Source organism: Mugil cephalus, chromosome 6 (genome assembly GCF_022458985.1).
Source record: "Mugil cephalus isolate CIBA_MC_2020 chromosome 6, CIBA_Mcephalus_1.1, whole genome shotgun sequence".
NCBI lineage: Eukaryota > Metazoa > Chordata > Actinopteri > Mugiliformes > Mugilidae > Mugil > Mugil cephalus.
In genome coordinates, this window is record NC_061775.1 from 3,917,945 (window position 1) to 3,933,935 (window position 15,991).

Consider the following 15,991-nt stretch of genomic DNA (forward strand, 5'->3'; position numbering starts at 1 on the left):
AAAGCATAAATGCTACCACACTACTAAATGTGATACCTGGGCTATTTTAGTTTACAGTTTTAGCTCATGTTTACAGATACATACGCTTTCTCTTAATGTGTAATAATGTGATATTAAACTGTGTCTTGGAAATCTTTTCCTTATCCTGCCAACCTTCATTCACCGCTTTTTAAATGAGTGTTAGATTTAGATTTTTCTACAACATTTATCAAATTTCCTTAAGAGTTTTACCCTTGAATGTCTGAATAACAAAACACACAAGTCTCTGGGTCTCATGACAAATGAATCCTGTTGGTTAAATAAAAGGCATTGGATTGCACACTGTTGGTGTTTACTGTAGTTCCAACACAAGTCAAAGCTGGAGATATATATAATGCATTCTGAAAACAATGCTGTTCAACATGTTTAACATCAGCAGTAAACTTTAGCCATTAAATGTAAGCCCTCCACATTAAGTTCTGCTGCTTCTTAGACTGTGCTCGCACAACAATGGTAAGTACACTAACCTAAACTCACACTATAATGTGGCAACTACAGGAAGTGTCTTCACCAACAACCTTACACACCCGTCAATATACAGTTAGCAACATAAACACACGTTACATTCTCAGTGCAGTTTCTCAGTCAGGTTTATTAATATTTTTGCACCCCTCCACACCCCCCACACACATACACATTAAACAAGCGAACAGAAAAAAGAGAAAGGAATGGGAGTGTTGTTTTTAAATGTTAGTGGGTGACCAGAATAAAAACTCAAACTCAGTGGATTCCTTTATCTTTCAAAGGACATTATAAGCATATTAAATGCATTTGTGATGAAAACTATAAAGATACGCCTTATTGTAGTGGTGTGTGTTATGTTTCAGATTGTTTGGGTGCTTCTTTCGGCTCAGCAGGGAACAGTTTATAGTCATCCTCCGAAATTTCATATCATCTGATTCAGCGTGAGACTCCCAAGTCTTTTGAACTTTGAATGTTAATGAAACAGAGAGGAAGTAGTGAAACATCATTTTGAGTGTGCTTGACTCTCAGTGTCAATCGCTTGTGTATACTCAATTTATTAGCTGCAGTAATGCAGTCCAATACAATGTGTCATGTATACGTCAGAGGTAACTTACACTTTTGTTGGTGTTCAACTGCACTATATTTGTGAGGTGTTTGTGAAGTTCAGGCCACCACACATACCACCATGCAGGGGGAAAAGTTATTAATGCAGTGTAATGCAGTCCAGTATAACACCATCACAACTATGACCTCTGTGAAAGATATGTATTATTATTATTATTATTTTTATTCAAAATAAAATATATATATATATTTATATAATTTTTCTTTTTCTTTTTTACTAACAAAAAATATGCATCTGTTAACAGGTGGGCTAAAATCCGTGTAATTTCTCTGATTGGATATTAAGGAATTTAGGAAACAGAAATATTTCAGAAGCTACATAATAAAATGTTTAATTGACAGCAAAAAAACAAAACCCGAAACGGCAAAAAAATAAAAAATGTCAGACATCTGCGAGTTCCGAACGATCCTCGTTTTCTCATCTTCATCTAGTCTGTGAGGAAAAGAAAGAAAGAAAGAAAGAAAGAAAGAAAGAAAGAAAGAAAGAAAGAAAGAAAGAAAGAAAGAAAGAAAGAAGTCAATACGCAAACATGATATCAGGTGATAATGATGCAACAACAACTAATTGAAATATTAAAGGGATCATGTCATAGAAATAAACATTTTACTTTTGCACCAGATCTATGATAGAGAAAACAAAAACGAGAAACCGTAGCAGCTCACTGACGCGGGTCTAGTAGTTTTCTGTTCACGTCTATGGTTTGCTAGGTCGGCCTCCTCTTCACTGTCCAGCCAATCCCAATTCTAACTCATGGAACGGCATCCGGATATCAGCCCATATATGGACTCCTCCCTTTTCTTTTTCTTTTTTTTTTTTGACGTTAATTGAATCATGTCCTGCCCACATCTTCCTCGGAGACACCTGCAGGCCTCTACACAAAGGGACACTTTCATTTATTTCAATCCTAAAAAAAACATTCTCCCGTTTTGTCACTGTGACGTGGCCGTGGATGGCGCATCTGCACCCACAAAAAATATTCTAACAGCCACGTTGAAAACTTGAGTCAATGCCTAGGAAGTGGATCCGCTGCCTATAAATATAGGTTTAAGTTGGTTTGGAGGAGGGATGCGAATGAGTAAGGTCAGGCAGTTCTAGTAATGTTTCTTTATTTATTTTATTTTATTTTTACTAGCAGGTGCTCGTTGGGGAAGTGGGTGAGAAAAACCACAGGCGCTCTCTCTCTCTCTAAATGCGTCAACTGTTGTGTTAGGTTAGCCTTCCTGCTATCCCCAAGAACAGCTATCAATACAAAAAAAAAAAAAAAAGAAAGAAAAAAAAATCAACATTTTAGTAAATTCTGAAAGTCTCGACATAAGAAAGTGACATCTGTGGTGTTATGGGTCAAATATCATGATATGCATGCACGCATAGAAAACGGATCATAGAAAATTCATTCAAATGTGGGTCAAATTTGACTCAATTTACACTCTTTTTTTTAGATGAAAACGAATGGTGTACTCAAAGATAAAAGGTCTATTGAACCAAATCAATAAATAAAAATAGAAAATAACACAATACAGTGCTTACATGGATATGAATGCTTAATAAAATAGATATGAGGTGAAAACCCATTCGGGATTATAAACATTGTTTTTTGACAGAATTTTGGGCTGGATTAAGTCATCGATCTATTTTGACACGCTAACACGATATACAAACACATTACGAAGGTTAAGGTAGGGAAAAGTCTTAAACTTACACTACCTAATGTTTCCAACAGCATAAATAACGCATTCCAGACAATGCCGGAGAGGGGCGCGTCCAGATTAAAGACACGAAATATAGCATTTTTAATCTAAACTTTTATTCACGTTTTGGGGTCAACAATACAAAGTAGTATGTGACGGTATTCAGAATTAGCTTGAAATTACGATAATAATAGAGAGCGGATGATTCAATTTGGGAGCTGTGCGTTATTTTAACAGGCCCAATTTATTTAGTCAGTGCAAAACTGCAAAACGACCATACAGTTAAATAACCACCTTGTTTTAAATTGAACATTACAATAGCCATCAAGTCCAGATTCAGTGCAGGACTGCCATTATATAATACATTAGTTTTCAGCTAGTGTCATCGAGGCAAAAGTCTCGATAAATAAATAACCTCCGCTGACAACTTTATAAAACAGTTTAGCCAATATCAGATCATTTAGGCAATAGATATTTAAAACATAAATACAGATATGGAAACTACTATTAATATTATTAGAATTCGACGGAACAGGAGCGATCTTCTTTCGCCGAGTTGTGTTAAATTAAAGCAGAATTATAAGAATTTCAGACTCTGGGTAATGTTAAGCGAACTGAATGGAATTGAATGCAAAGTAGAAAAACAAAGCTGCAAAAGAAGAGGCAGGTTATCTTTAATACAAGCTGGTGGCCTCTCCATTGATAAAGACGCCTTTTCTTCTAAATTCCGATTTAATCATCTGGTGAGACGTGTGACAAAGAACATACGTCGCAAAAAGTTCATCGGGGTTATTTAAGGCCACACACACACACACACACACACACATGCACACACACGAGAGGGAGAGAGAGAGAGAGAGAGAGAGAGAGAGAGAGAGAGAGAGAGAGAGACTTTCCAGTCCAGATATTGAATAACGCACATGTATATGTATATGTAGGCCTGGGCTGCCTAGCTGAGGAGCAGACCGCATGTGACTTTCGTTTTCAGTACGAGTCAGTTGCAGGCAAATACGCATCCTCCATATTTCTGCTTTCTGGCTAAACAACCCACGTGGAGCCGTCTGCAGTCAATTTTGTCGTGTTGCATTCCCCTTATTCTGAAACTAGTTCAATCAGCCTTTAAGCAGCGAAACAGTGACGTGAGAGGAAGGTAATGTAAACCGCATTCAAACGGACAGTCATTTCATCAGAATGCCACAACTAATGGTATTGCTGTCAAATAATCCGATATGATTTTTGGTATTTGAGTTCAAAGCTAGGGCGAGGTGGCTGTCATGAAAGGGAAATGCGTCTAAAAAGAACGTCAACAACAACTTGAAGCCTACTCGTCCTGCTGAATCCTTCCATCATAATAAGGAAGACTAAATAAAATAAAACTGCCCAAGTCACACTCTTGACATAGGCATTTATACTAAAGGGGTAGAATGGCACGATCTGTTTAACTGAGGATGTAAGCAGTTTTACCAGAGGTGGCCAGCATCATGAGGAGATGATTTAGGCGATATTAAACATAAGTTAAAGTCGAAATTATATATGTATATATGCACACACACACACACACACACACACACACACACACACACACACACACACACACACGCACGCACAAATAAGATCAAATTTGTACATAAAAGATCATAGTTTCATTGCTACACTTTGCATCAAAATAAACATATTTATCATATAAAGAGGAACTTTTCAGAAGACATTTTTACTATAATTATCAGGTATTTGAGTTTTTCTTTCTTCATAGTAACCTCCTCTGACTTTAACAACAGCATGGCACACACAGGGACGTTTGCCAAAGAGTTAAAGTGGATGATGCAGGCTGATTATTTATTTATTTTTGCTTTTGCACTGAAGTTGTGACTCTCGCAAATCTCCTCTGACCTAAGACTAAGCCCTTCTTTTCTTTTGCTGACATTTATTCAGCAGTGTTCTGGCAACATCACTGTAGCCACATCCAAAGGTAAACTGAGGAAAATGGTTCATATCAATAAAGGCAAAGTCTGATCATGCCATAAAAACATCCCCAAAATACGCAGAACTCATGCTGGTTTTTAAGAAAGGCATTGTGAACAGAAACTTGAAGTGGCTTCTAAACTTTTGGCCCGTAGTGTATGTTGACATGTTTTCTTCGATTGTGCCTCGCACCGCATAAATACAAGAACACAAATAATACACAGATAAAAGGAAGTTTACTTGCTTTAAAACAACCAAATAATCTTGGTTGTCGATATGAAGCGTTACAAATAAGTCTCTTGTGCTAATGTAACAACGAACCCGTGATGATTGTTTGGTCTCTCAACAAGCGTTACAGAGACGCTAAGGTCAGCGGTGTTCTTTACCGCACTTTATCGTGCACAACAGTTTTTATTTGTTTCTGAATCGTATTTATTTATTTGCTTATTTATTTATTTATTTATTTATTTATATTTTACACTGTTTAGTGTAACCTGGGTAACACAGGCTACTACATACTGTAGCATTCTGCAATTATAACAGACGAAACAGCGAACCTCTTCCAAAACTACTCTCCTGAGATAGTCGGCCTATATACTGCCATGACAATTTTTACTGTAAAGCTCAACAACAGTATTCAACTCTCATCAAAAGTGCTAACTCGTAGACAGATATTAAAGGAGACTAGTTAAAATCACTCACTTGAGGCCAAATACTGGCCGATGTACTCTGCCACTCTCTCGTGCTGAGAAAGCTGAGCGAGCTGCGCAGCGGTGCGTCCCAGGCTGTTGGCTGCTCGGGGGTTCGCTGTGAGCCCAATAATCAGCTCGACCACCTCAAGGTGTCCGCCACCGGCGGCCCAGTGCAACGGCAGGTTATTGCGATTGTCCAGGAGGTTCACGTCTGCCCCGTACTCCACCAGCGTGCGCACAGTCTCCAGAAAACCTTCACGCGCGGCGTCGTGCGTCACGGTGAGACCACAGGACGGGTCAGGTACGTTAGGGTCTGCACCGGCCTCGAGAAGAGCCTCAACGACGCCGGTGTCTCCCAACTTCACCACCTGTGCACAGAGGGAGGGTCAAAATACAGCAATGAGGGAGGCGACGAGGAAGCTGAGATAGTAAGAAGTGGTCAAAATAAAGGCCGCAACACCAAAGCCAAATCACTTTTAGGCTTTAATAACAGCCACTTTGAAAGCAGCTTGTGTAAATATTAAAAAAATAATGATGGCCCTGTCCCATTTAGGTGGGCCAGGGCCATCATTGTTTTTACAGAAATGGGTATTAAAACTCTTAACAAAACGAAATCCACATTTGTTTTATCGACTATGTGTTGCTTGGACATGTAATGGTTATCAACAGAGCTATTGTCACTACAGACTGTTAATACGTAGCAATAACATCTTTAAATCTGACTTTAATCTGACTAAATATATATGTAAACGCAGTAAAACTGAAACTGAAACATTATGAATCAGTATCATCACCACCAGGACACTACATAAATGATATATGATAATTAGCCTGCACACTGCTGATCATTATTCTTAGACTAGTAGTAAAAGGCAAGTAAGTGTTCATTAGTATCTTAATATACCTGAATATGTGCTTAGTGCAACTTATAATGATAGTACTAATTATAAAATATGAAGATGCTGTATTTCCTGTATAGTAAAATATAAGAAGTTCATTTAAACCGCCCTAGAGCAAAAAAACAAAACAAAACAAAAAACAAAACACAGTATAGGTATAGGTGTATCCAAGTTCTAAGTGAGCATCTTCCATGCGGGGTATAGTTGCTAGTTAAAGAGTTCAAACTAAAAAAAGAGAGAAAATAATTTTAGGTTGCTAAAAACAAAAGCTAATCACCCAGAATTATCAATTCTTTATCTTTTTTATGCTGTTTGTTACTTAAGTCTTTAATATTTGATGTACTCGCCCTTCCTTTAGTGAACTAAGGTTTGTGTGAATTCAAAAAGAAACATCAGCAGCTATTTCCTCATCTCCACCATTTTGTCACTCCATGTCTCACTCTGCACTCCAAGCCTCAAATGTTCATTTTGATTACTATCATGCGTGTCTTTTCTCACATTATTACTAAAATTATTACAACAATTCTTTATTACATCTGCATATAATATCATTTCCATGCAGAAATGTATAATCTATTATTGTCTGCTTGTTGTGAAACTGGACATGTGATAAAATAACTTTTTATTGTTCTATGAAAAAAACACACAAGAGAATTAACTTATATTTACGTTTACAGCTGGAAAACATTGAGATGAAATAATAACAACAAATGCAGTGAGATGAAACTGAAACATTATGAATCAGTGTCATCATCACCAGGACACTACATAAACATGATAATTAGCCTGCACACTGCTGATCATTATTCTTAGACTAGTAGTAAAAGGCAAGTAAGTGTTCATTAGTATCTTAATATACCTGAATATGTGCTTAGTGCAACTTATAATGATAGTACTAATTATAAAATATGAAGATGCTGTATTTCCTGTATAGTAAAATATAAGAAGTTCATTTAAACCGCCCTAGAGCAAAAAAACAAAAAACAAAACACAGTATAGGTATAGGTGTATCCAAGTTCTAAGTGAGCATCTTCCATGCGGGGTATAGTTGCTAGTTAAAGAGTTCAAACTAAAAAAAGAGAGAAACTAATTGTCGGTTGCTAGAAAACAAAAGCTAATCACCCAGAACTATCAATTCTTTATCTTTTTTATGCTGTTTGTTACTTAAGTCTTTAATATTTGATGTACTCGCCCTTCCTTTAGTGAACTAAGGTTTCTGTGAATTCAAGAAGAAACATGTTTATTACTTTTGGCAACTAATACCCTCAGCAGCCATTTCCTCATCTCCACCATTTTGTCACTCCATGTCTCACTCTTCACTCCAAGCCTCAAATGTTCATTTTGATTAGTATCATGCATGTCTTTTTCTCACATTATTACTAAAATTATTACCACAATTCTTTATTACATCTGCATATAATATCATTTCCATGCAGAAATGTATAATCTATTATTGTCTGCTTGTTGTGAAGTAGGTCATGTGATAAAATAACTTTTTATTGTACTATTAAAAAAAAAAAAAAAAAAAAAAAAAAAACATAAGACACTTTACTTATATTAATGTTTACAGCTGGGAAAAATTAGATGAAATAATTAATTCCGGAAAACAGTGAATTTGGGTGGTGTGTTTATCTTGACTTTTCAAAATCAGATAGGCTTCAGAATCTTAATTCCTGTCTGCCAACTACCGATTTCTTTATATCAAAACTGTGTAAGACGTTTCAATTTAATATAACAATGAACAAAACCTGATGGTTTTAAGATAAAATGTGAATAGGTCTTACAGGTCTTATATCCTGTAGGCCTAAGCCATCACAATCGAATGAGGAAGTCTAACAAGCCCCTTCTAACAGTCGAAAAAAATATATATAATAGGGCTAAAATCACTTGAACACAAGCAAATCTGAAAGATTATATGCCAACCTGCAGTGCGGTCCTCTTGAATGTGTTAAATCCATTGACATGTGCTCCCTTTTCCAGTAAAAGCAACACTTCATTTTTGTTTCCAGAGGCAGAGGCATTGCAGAGCTTGTCAGATAGTGACATGTCAGCCATTCTTGTAAAAAAAAATCAAAATGAACAAAGATCCAGGAATTGCAAGTGGCTTTTTGGAAAATGCATATAGTCCAGCATGGCGGTGTTATATATAGTTATGTCAGAAGCACCACCCCTCCCCTCACCCTTGCATCATGCATGGGCATGACCTGCAAACCCCTTAACCTGATAAAACATTTTAAAAAATATTTATAATGCATGCGTAAAATAGCACAAAATGTAATTTAATGTGTTTTGGTAAGAATTATAGAAAAAAACGTTCTTTCTTTCAAAATATAAGTCACATCACCCTTTCATTATTCCGATTCTCTTACAGTAAATAAAATAATGCTTATTTTTTTCTATCCTTTCTTACTTTTACACTTGAATATGTAGCAATGCATCTTAACACATGGAATGTGACTTATAGGATAATAGGCTAATTTACTTGTTTCATATTGAGGAATGTTTTCACTTTAACAAGTTATGGTATACTGCATTGAAATCTCAATTATTAAAGTAAGACGAGAAACCCTGTCTGCCTAATTTAAAGTCGAAATGAAAATAGATTACAGTACGAGCATGTGTGAGCATGTTATAGTCTCCAAAATATATATATTTGAGAGAGGGACATATTGAATTTTGATTATTTCTGTAGGCAAGAATCATAGATAAACAACGTAAAAACATCAGCTACTCTTCCACTGCTGATTCAGCAGGCGCCTTGGTTGTTTTCTAAATCGGGCCAGAGGCTATGTTCAATCAGTTCATGTAAGTGGAAAGTATTTTTTGTATATCGATCTTGCCTGTAGTGGAAAATCCCACGAACATTGTATAGCACATATGATATATATACTGTATACCTGCAGCTATAATAAAAACGTTGGAATCCGTGTCTTAAATACCGATATCGAAAAAAAAACAAAAAACAAATAAAAAAAGGACAGGGAAGCACAAATCAAAACAAAACAGAAACACCATAAAGAAAACTCACATACGATAAGAACCATAACACAAGCCTTCCTTTATGTAGGCGGTCAGTCAGTAGGTGCCATCCCCTTTCTCCATAGCGAGGAAAAGTGACAATATAACGCAAATGAAATAACGTCAATAAAAATAAAGAAATGCATAATCCGATAAAACGTTCTATCTGCGCTTACTGCTGTTGAAATTCGTGATGTCATGCGCTGTTACTTCCCGCTCATTTTCAAAGTAATATGCCGAACCATAAAAAGTGCTTCTGTTTTCGGCGTTCGTTGATATTGCCAGCGGAGAGAACCGAGAGAGATGAGAGATGCGAGTCGATGTGCGCCAAAAGATCGCCGAGTCATTACCAGCCTCCTTTCATTTTTCAAAGCAGTCCTTGCGATTTCTAATATTCTCCACGTACAACTGTCACAACGATGCCCGACCGAAAAAGCTGATCTTCCACATCCTAAAATATCCGCAGTGGCATCACAAAACGTGTTCATCTGAAGGGTATGCAGAGTTTAGGAAGCGCGGCGTTTGCCCTTGCAGCTTAACCGAATAAATATATTTGAAACACTTAACAAAAAAGGATGAGATGGTGTGATTGGATGAAGCTAAATGAAGGGCGGAAGCTGTCTTAGCGGAGCTTTGGAAAAGAAATACCCACATTCATCCATTCTCGCGATGTGCTCGTTTGATTCCAGAGAACACAGTCATATTGTAGTATTCTTGTATAGTGTCCTATGTCATATGTTATTATTCTTTCCAGTAACGGAGTAATATATAATATATAATATTATAAATATATATATTTATTGTTTATATAGTGTGATATCATAGACTGCGAGAAATGTCTTTCGTGTCTTTATGTCGCCCTCTAGTGGTATGCAGAGCTGGTTGTAACCCTGATGTAGCATATACTAATGAAAGAATGCATGCTCCTCCTTAAAGGATAAAACAATAAAGGTGTCTTGTACGATTTGAAATAACATGTGCAAAAACTTTTGTACTAATAGGATTTGGTGGGACAAAGCCCGAAGAACACCACAGGAAGTCGATATATTTGAAGAAATCAGGTCATATGAGTAGCGCACCCATCTGTCAATTTGCATTTAACGTAGCCTACGTTAAAGACTGCACGTATAGTCACAAAAGTTGGTTTTGTGCTTTTAATATTTGTTTATTTATTTATTAATGGCTACCAGCCGCCGAATAGGGCATGTCCAGACATAGATAAACGGGCGTGCTTTGCCATATGAGTTGAAAGGATCACCTCCTGGTTCGCAGTCGGTCTGCGGCACCTGCCGGATGTCAATGCAAATTGCATACAACGTTTTTAACTCTTTTAACTCCTCAGATATAATATATACGTAAGCTTTGTATTTTATAAATGTAAATTGATGAAATTGGATGTTTTGACATGTAATGTGGTGTAATGTATTGTATGTAAGGTGTGGACCCCAGGAAGATCAGTTGATTGTCGAGGCATTCAGCAAGCGGGGATCTTTAAAATAATAATAATAAAAAAACAACAAAAAAAAAAACAAATATATATATATATATATATATATATATTATAATTTATATATATATATATATATATATATATGTTGCACCAAAAGTATGTGTCAGTCTCTACAATGGTTTACAGAACAGCCAATAGAATGTGTAGGCTAGAATTTCTATTTTGACGACTCATTTGGCAGATTAAATATAGTCATCGTGAAAAAGAAATGCCTTTCTGAGAACACGGAAAAGAGAAACGGTCATGTTTACAAAGCTAAAAGAAAAGCCACCAGTGAGTACTGTTTATGTGACATCCTCGACTCGAATTTACTCCGTGGTTTTACAACATCTACAGCCACTTTACGTCAGCCGTAAAGCAATGGGCTAGCTCACAATAATGATATGAGATAGCCGAACAGTGCACCGTTACTTTACTAAATTCTGTCCGTCTGAGGCTGTTAAATCCAGATAAAGTTTGATATTTACAATTTGCCAACCCTTCGCTCGTCGCCACGCCAAAGAAAACAGTTTTATTGATACTCAGTGCCATTCTGTGAGGCGAGAAAGCGGCGAGAGCCAGTGGAAGAAGAATTGCTTTTAGCCAGTCATTGCCATGGCCTCCGAAAGCGGCGATAGCAACATGGATAGAGAAATGATTTTAGCCGACTTTCAGGTGTGTCTCCTTTTGTGTCCATAATATTGTATTCAGTAGGTAGTAGTCTGTCTGCCGTTGTTAAAATGCGTAGGGCTTCTGTCAACAAGGCAGCAGTCGGAAACAGCTCTCTGTGGTTAGCATTCTGAGCTAACAAACTGACAGGTTGCTAACTGATTCCGAATACACTCAATAGCTCTATGCTCCCTGACTACATAACTGTTTCATAAAGCTGCCGATATAAACAGTCGAATAATTAGTGTTTTTCGCTGGTTCCAAGTTTGACTACATGACAAATAATGGTGGTCTAACTAGATAGCTGCGGGGCTCGCGTTAACTGTCAGCTTGTTTACATATATTCCCCGGTGTCTTTTCACTGTTTTAAATACTCGCCACGTTCAAAGGCATTAGCTTTTCAGCCCAGTCGTCATTTAAGATTTTTGTTGTCGTGAATCATTACAAACAAATTCCCAGTAATATATCGACCTGTTTACTTAGAACGGCATTTAAACAAAAAATTAAACAACAACATAAAATGTCTCTGTAAAAAATGCACTTAATTAATAACAGGCCTCCTCTTTGATAGTCTACCTTGCAAAAGTTTGTTTTAATAGTCTTGTGTTTTGCAAGTTCACTTTAATAAAGTTTGACAACAGACTAAGCCAGCATAATAGTATAGGTTTTCCTCACATAGCTTTCTTGTTTGTGTGTTTTGGAGTGCGAATAAGTGCCTGTTCATTGTGCTAAAACTAATATATTTTGTCTACGTACATTTAACTAAAATCTACTACAACTATTTTCAATTCTTAAGTTAGTCTGTTTATCTCGCATAAGATATTCATTATTATGAGGTCACTAGGGAGTCTGAGTAATGACTGTGGCAGAGGTAAGCAATATCAAAGTGCATTGAACTGCATGAAACTGGAAGTGTCATAAAATGGACAAACAGTACTTTGTTGTAGTATCAACACAGCCCTTAAAAATGCCAACTGCACTGTCTACTTTACAATGTTCCAACGAGCATCCTAATATGTAAACTTTGCGTTGTATTCTCATTTGTGTTAGTAGTAAAAGTGTAATTCATTTTGTTTAGATTCTTAGTACATGATAGGCTAAATTGATTTAAATTATGAGATCAAATATGGATAAAAAATATTTTACAAATGTCTTGAAACTTCTGTTAAGCAGAGATGTTACATCACTAGCTCCTAACCCTGACCTAAATAGTCTAAATGCATGTCCCCAAAGAACAAAGTCACAGTTACTAATCTAACACCAAAGAAGCTTTTGGCACTTCTTGTCTTTGCTAAAGAAAAACGCATAGCATTTCTAAAAGATACAAACCCACTGTTATTTTATAGACCTAGAACTGAACATAGAAGAACCTCTGCAGAAGTTTGCTGTCATTTTTCCAAAAGTCTTTATGGCTCTGGGCCTTTTGACATTTGCGTTTCAAGGGTTTCAAGTGGTGTATCCTGACCCAGTTTTTGATGTTGTAATACTTCCCTTTTATCATGAACACACTTTGTTTGGTGTGCTTTGGAAATTTCTGGAGTCCAAAGTTTTGGGGTGTATCAGTGCAACTTCCTGCAGCAGAAAATTACTAGAAACTACAACTACTAGTGTCCATAATGTATTTTTATGCATGTTATTGAAATATTTCTGTTGTTTTCATTCTTTCTCTTGTGTTTTCTTCTAAAATGTTTACGTCACATAGTGTAAATGTTTCATATAACAAACTGGAGTCAATCTCATATAATGTATTTACGTCTCATAATTGTATTTTTTTTTTTCTTCTCACAGGCTTGCACTGGAATTGACAACATTGCAGAGGCAATTACTCTGTTAGAGCTTAATAACTGGGATTTAGTGGTAAGTTCATTATCTGAAGGCTTTAGACTTTTCTCTCAGACATGCAGGCTTAGTTTATCTAGAGTACAAGTTCAAGAGAGCAGTTGATGCCCAGTAACACATACACTGGGTCATTTTATGACGGCCATATCCTTTCTTTGTTTTATGTTGTGTTTTTTCTTAAGCAGGTCACATCTTACCCAGGCTACTGTAAGGCAAATTTGTCCTGAAAGATGTGTTAATGAATGTTGTGTTAGAGATACTGTTAGTAAAGATGCGTCCTGCCAGTCTTGTATTAAGTTCTGATGAGCCCCTTACAGTGAAATGCATATTGGAAGGTGCAGTCTATATTTAGACTGATGCTGGCAGGAGCTCAAAGCAGCCAGGACAGACAGTGAGGACAGAACTCACTGCAGCTATAAATCTGATGACTTGCAGTTACTCTGCAATAGGTTTTGTTTTTTATAAAAACACATCTGCTGCATATCAATTTCCCCCCAAACAGTTGTTTAAAACAGCAGAAAGTTGTGCAACTGGTCCTGAGATAAATCCACCATTTAGATGATGGCCTAAACCTTATATGAATTTCCTGAATTTCCATTGGTAAAAAATACAATCAGATTGGGTTGTCCTTTGAATGTTAATGTTTTATTCCAGAATAATGCATCCAAAGTTTGAAATAGGCAAACTGTAAGTTACAAAATGGACCACTTCTGCAGTGTAACCAACTTCTCCACTACCCAAAGAGAAGCCTGTCATATTGGTCTGAAAATATAGAGCCAAAAACATCATATATATGTCTTGTTTTGCAAACATAGTACCTACCTTATGTGCTTCATATTTATCCAGATGTCCCATTGCTAGCTGTCTGTATCAACAAATATATCTCCATAATAATAATAATAATAATGATAATAATAATCCCACTTCAGTCACCTTATATGCTCTAAATATTTGTTGCAGTATGTTGATGAACTCCCTTCACTTCTACTACTGTCTCCAGACAACAGTAAATCAAAATATGATTTTATACTTTTGGTACACTTTAGCTGCTGAACATGGCACTACTTGCAGAACAGCATTGTTTCATCAACATTAACTTGATTCCTTCACAATTCATATTTTAACTTCTCAAGGAAATGGACATGTTACTAATAACCGTTAACATGGCTCTGTGGTGTTCTGCTGTCAGGGAAGTGTAAGCCAGTGAGCTAGCATCCACAACAACAGGACCATACATAGATCTGCATATCAGTTGTGTCAAAGCAGCTGGTCACAAACTAGGTAATGACACAAAAAAAGATTTAAAAATAAAAAAGAAAGCTATTATTCTGCATTATTCAAACAAAAAATAATTATCAAAGGGGCAGCCACAGCTTAATCAGAAAGTGGAGTTTTCAGTTGAGTCATGACCAGCTCTAACCAACGAGGAATGTGTGGAATTTGATAAACTGCAGACATGCACAATGGTGAGATCGTAGATCATTTCCGGGTGCTGCATTTGAGGCCAGCCACAAGATATTAGCAGCACTAGGAGGACATTTTTTGCAGAAGTATGACCCTAGTTGTTAATTTTTAATGTAAGATCTTTAAGTTTCTTTCAGATGAAATCAGATTTCCCCTACATTAGATTGTAACACCACCACATACAAGCTAACTTCAGTTGGCCTGTTTTTCAGTCTGTCATACTGAGTGTTCGAGACAAATCCAATCAATTGTCCCTTCAAACAAAGCTCACTGCAAAGCTGACACCGTATACGTTTGTCTTTTCAGTTCTCTTTGTTCTGATCGGTCATGCTCTTTGAATATTCCAACACTGTGACGTTTTCACGGGGTTACAGGCTCATCTGGCAAACATCACACACTCCTTGTGAATCTGACAAACAAAATGTTGAGTTGGTCAGTAGAAGTTTAAGTCTGCCGAAGACAAAAATTGGTATTTACAGGATTGACATGGTAGTGACATAATGTTAATTTAACTAATTAAGTCAATTTTTAAGTTAGCATTTGGGTATTGCAGATTTGTGTGTTTTGTGATGTGTTATGATCACATAATGTTTTCCTACTTTATATCGAGTGATATGAATGGGCAGTGTTTAAAAAAAAAAAAAAAATTGTTCATTGTTATTTTATAGTTTCCAGAGTTTCCAAAGCTTTCAGAATTATTAGTTTTTCTCTGGGTTTCTGGCAAAATGATACAGAAAAATACACACACGGACAAAATAGTTTTTACCCTGCCATTAAATAAAGGTAAACCCAAGGTGGTAACTGTAATAACTTGAAACTGACAATCACAAAGCTTTGTAATTGTGTTTCAAGATAATCATTTTAAAAGACAAACTAATGAAACTGGCCTGGACAAACATTATGGTACCCCCAGGAAAGATTGAAAATAATTTGACCAAAGAGACATTAAACCAAGGTGTGTCCTGTAATGAGCATCATACGTGTCTTCAAACTTGTAATCAGCGAGTCCACCTGTTTAAAGGGTGATAAGTAGCCACTGTGCTGTTAGGGGTCATGGTGTGTACCACACTGAACATGGACCACAGAAAGCTAAGGAGGGAGTTGTCTCAGGAGATTAGACAGAATCACACCATGTGTTGCTG

At 36.6% G+C, this 15,991-nt stretch overlaps 2 protein-coding genes across 3 annotated transcripts in view; one reads left to right on the forward strand and one right to left on the reverse strand.

The window, feature by feature from the left end:
- Positions 1-662: 662 nt before the first annotated feature.
- On the reverse strand, positions 663-9,914 carry cdkn2c (cyclin-dependent kinase inhibitor 2C (p18, inhibits CDK4)). Of its 2 annotated transcripts, none has more exons than XM_047587575.1 (3): positions 8,294-9,914; positions 5,482-5,839; positions 663-1,561 (listed from the first exon to the last, which is right to left on the reverse strand). In XM_047587575.1, exons 1-3 carry the CDS (start codon positions 8,423-8,425, stop codon positions 1,557-1,559), a joined length of 495 nt encoding a protein of 164 aa, XP_047443531.1. In that variant the 5' UTR covers positions 8,426-9,914; the 3' UTR covers positions 663-1,556. The 2 variants fall into 2 exon arrangements, with proteins under 2 accessions (XP_047443531.1, XP_047443530.1); XM_047587574.1 differs by having other exon boundaries at positions 663-2,000.
- Positions 9,915-11,252: 1,338 nt separating this feature from the next.
- The window catches only part of faf1 (Fas (TNFRSF6) associated factor 1), a 57,260-nt gene continuing 52,521 nt past the window's right edge, over positions 11,253-15,991 (forward strand). Inside the window, exons 1-2 of the mRNA XM_047587633.1 lie at positions 11,253-11,552; positions 13,335-13,403. Of these exons, the coding sequence (XP_047443589.1) occupies positions 11,493-11,552; positions 13,335-13,403 (129 nt within the window). The 5' untranslated portion in view covers positions 11,253-11,492. The remainder of the gene's footprint in view (positions 11,553-13,334; positions 13,404-15,991) is intronic.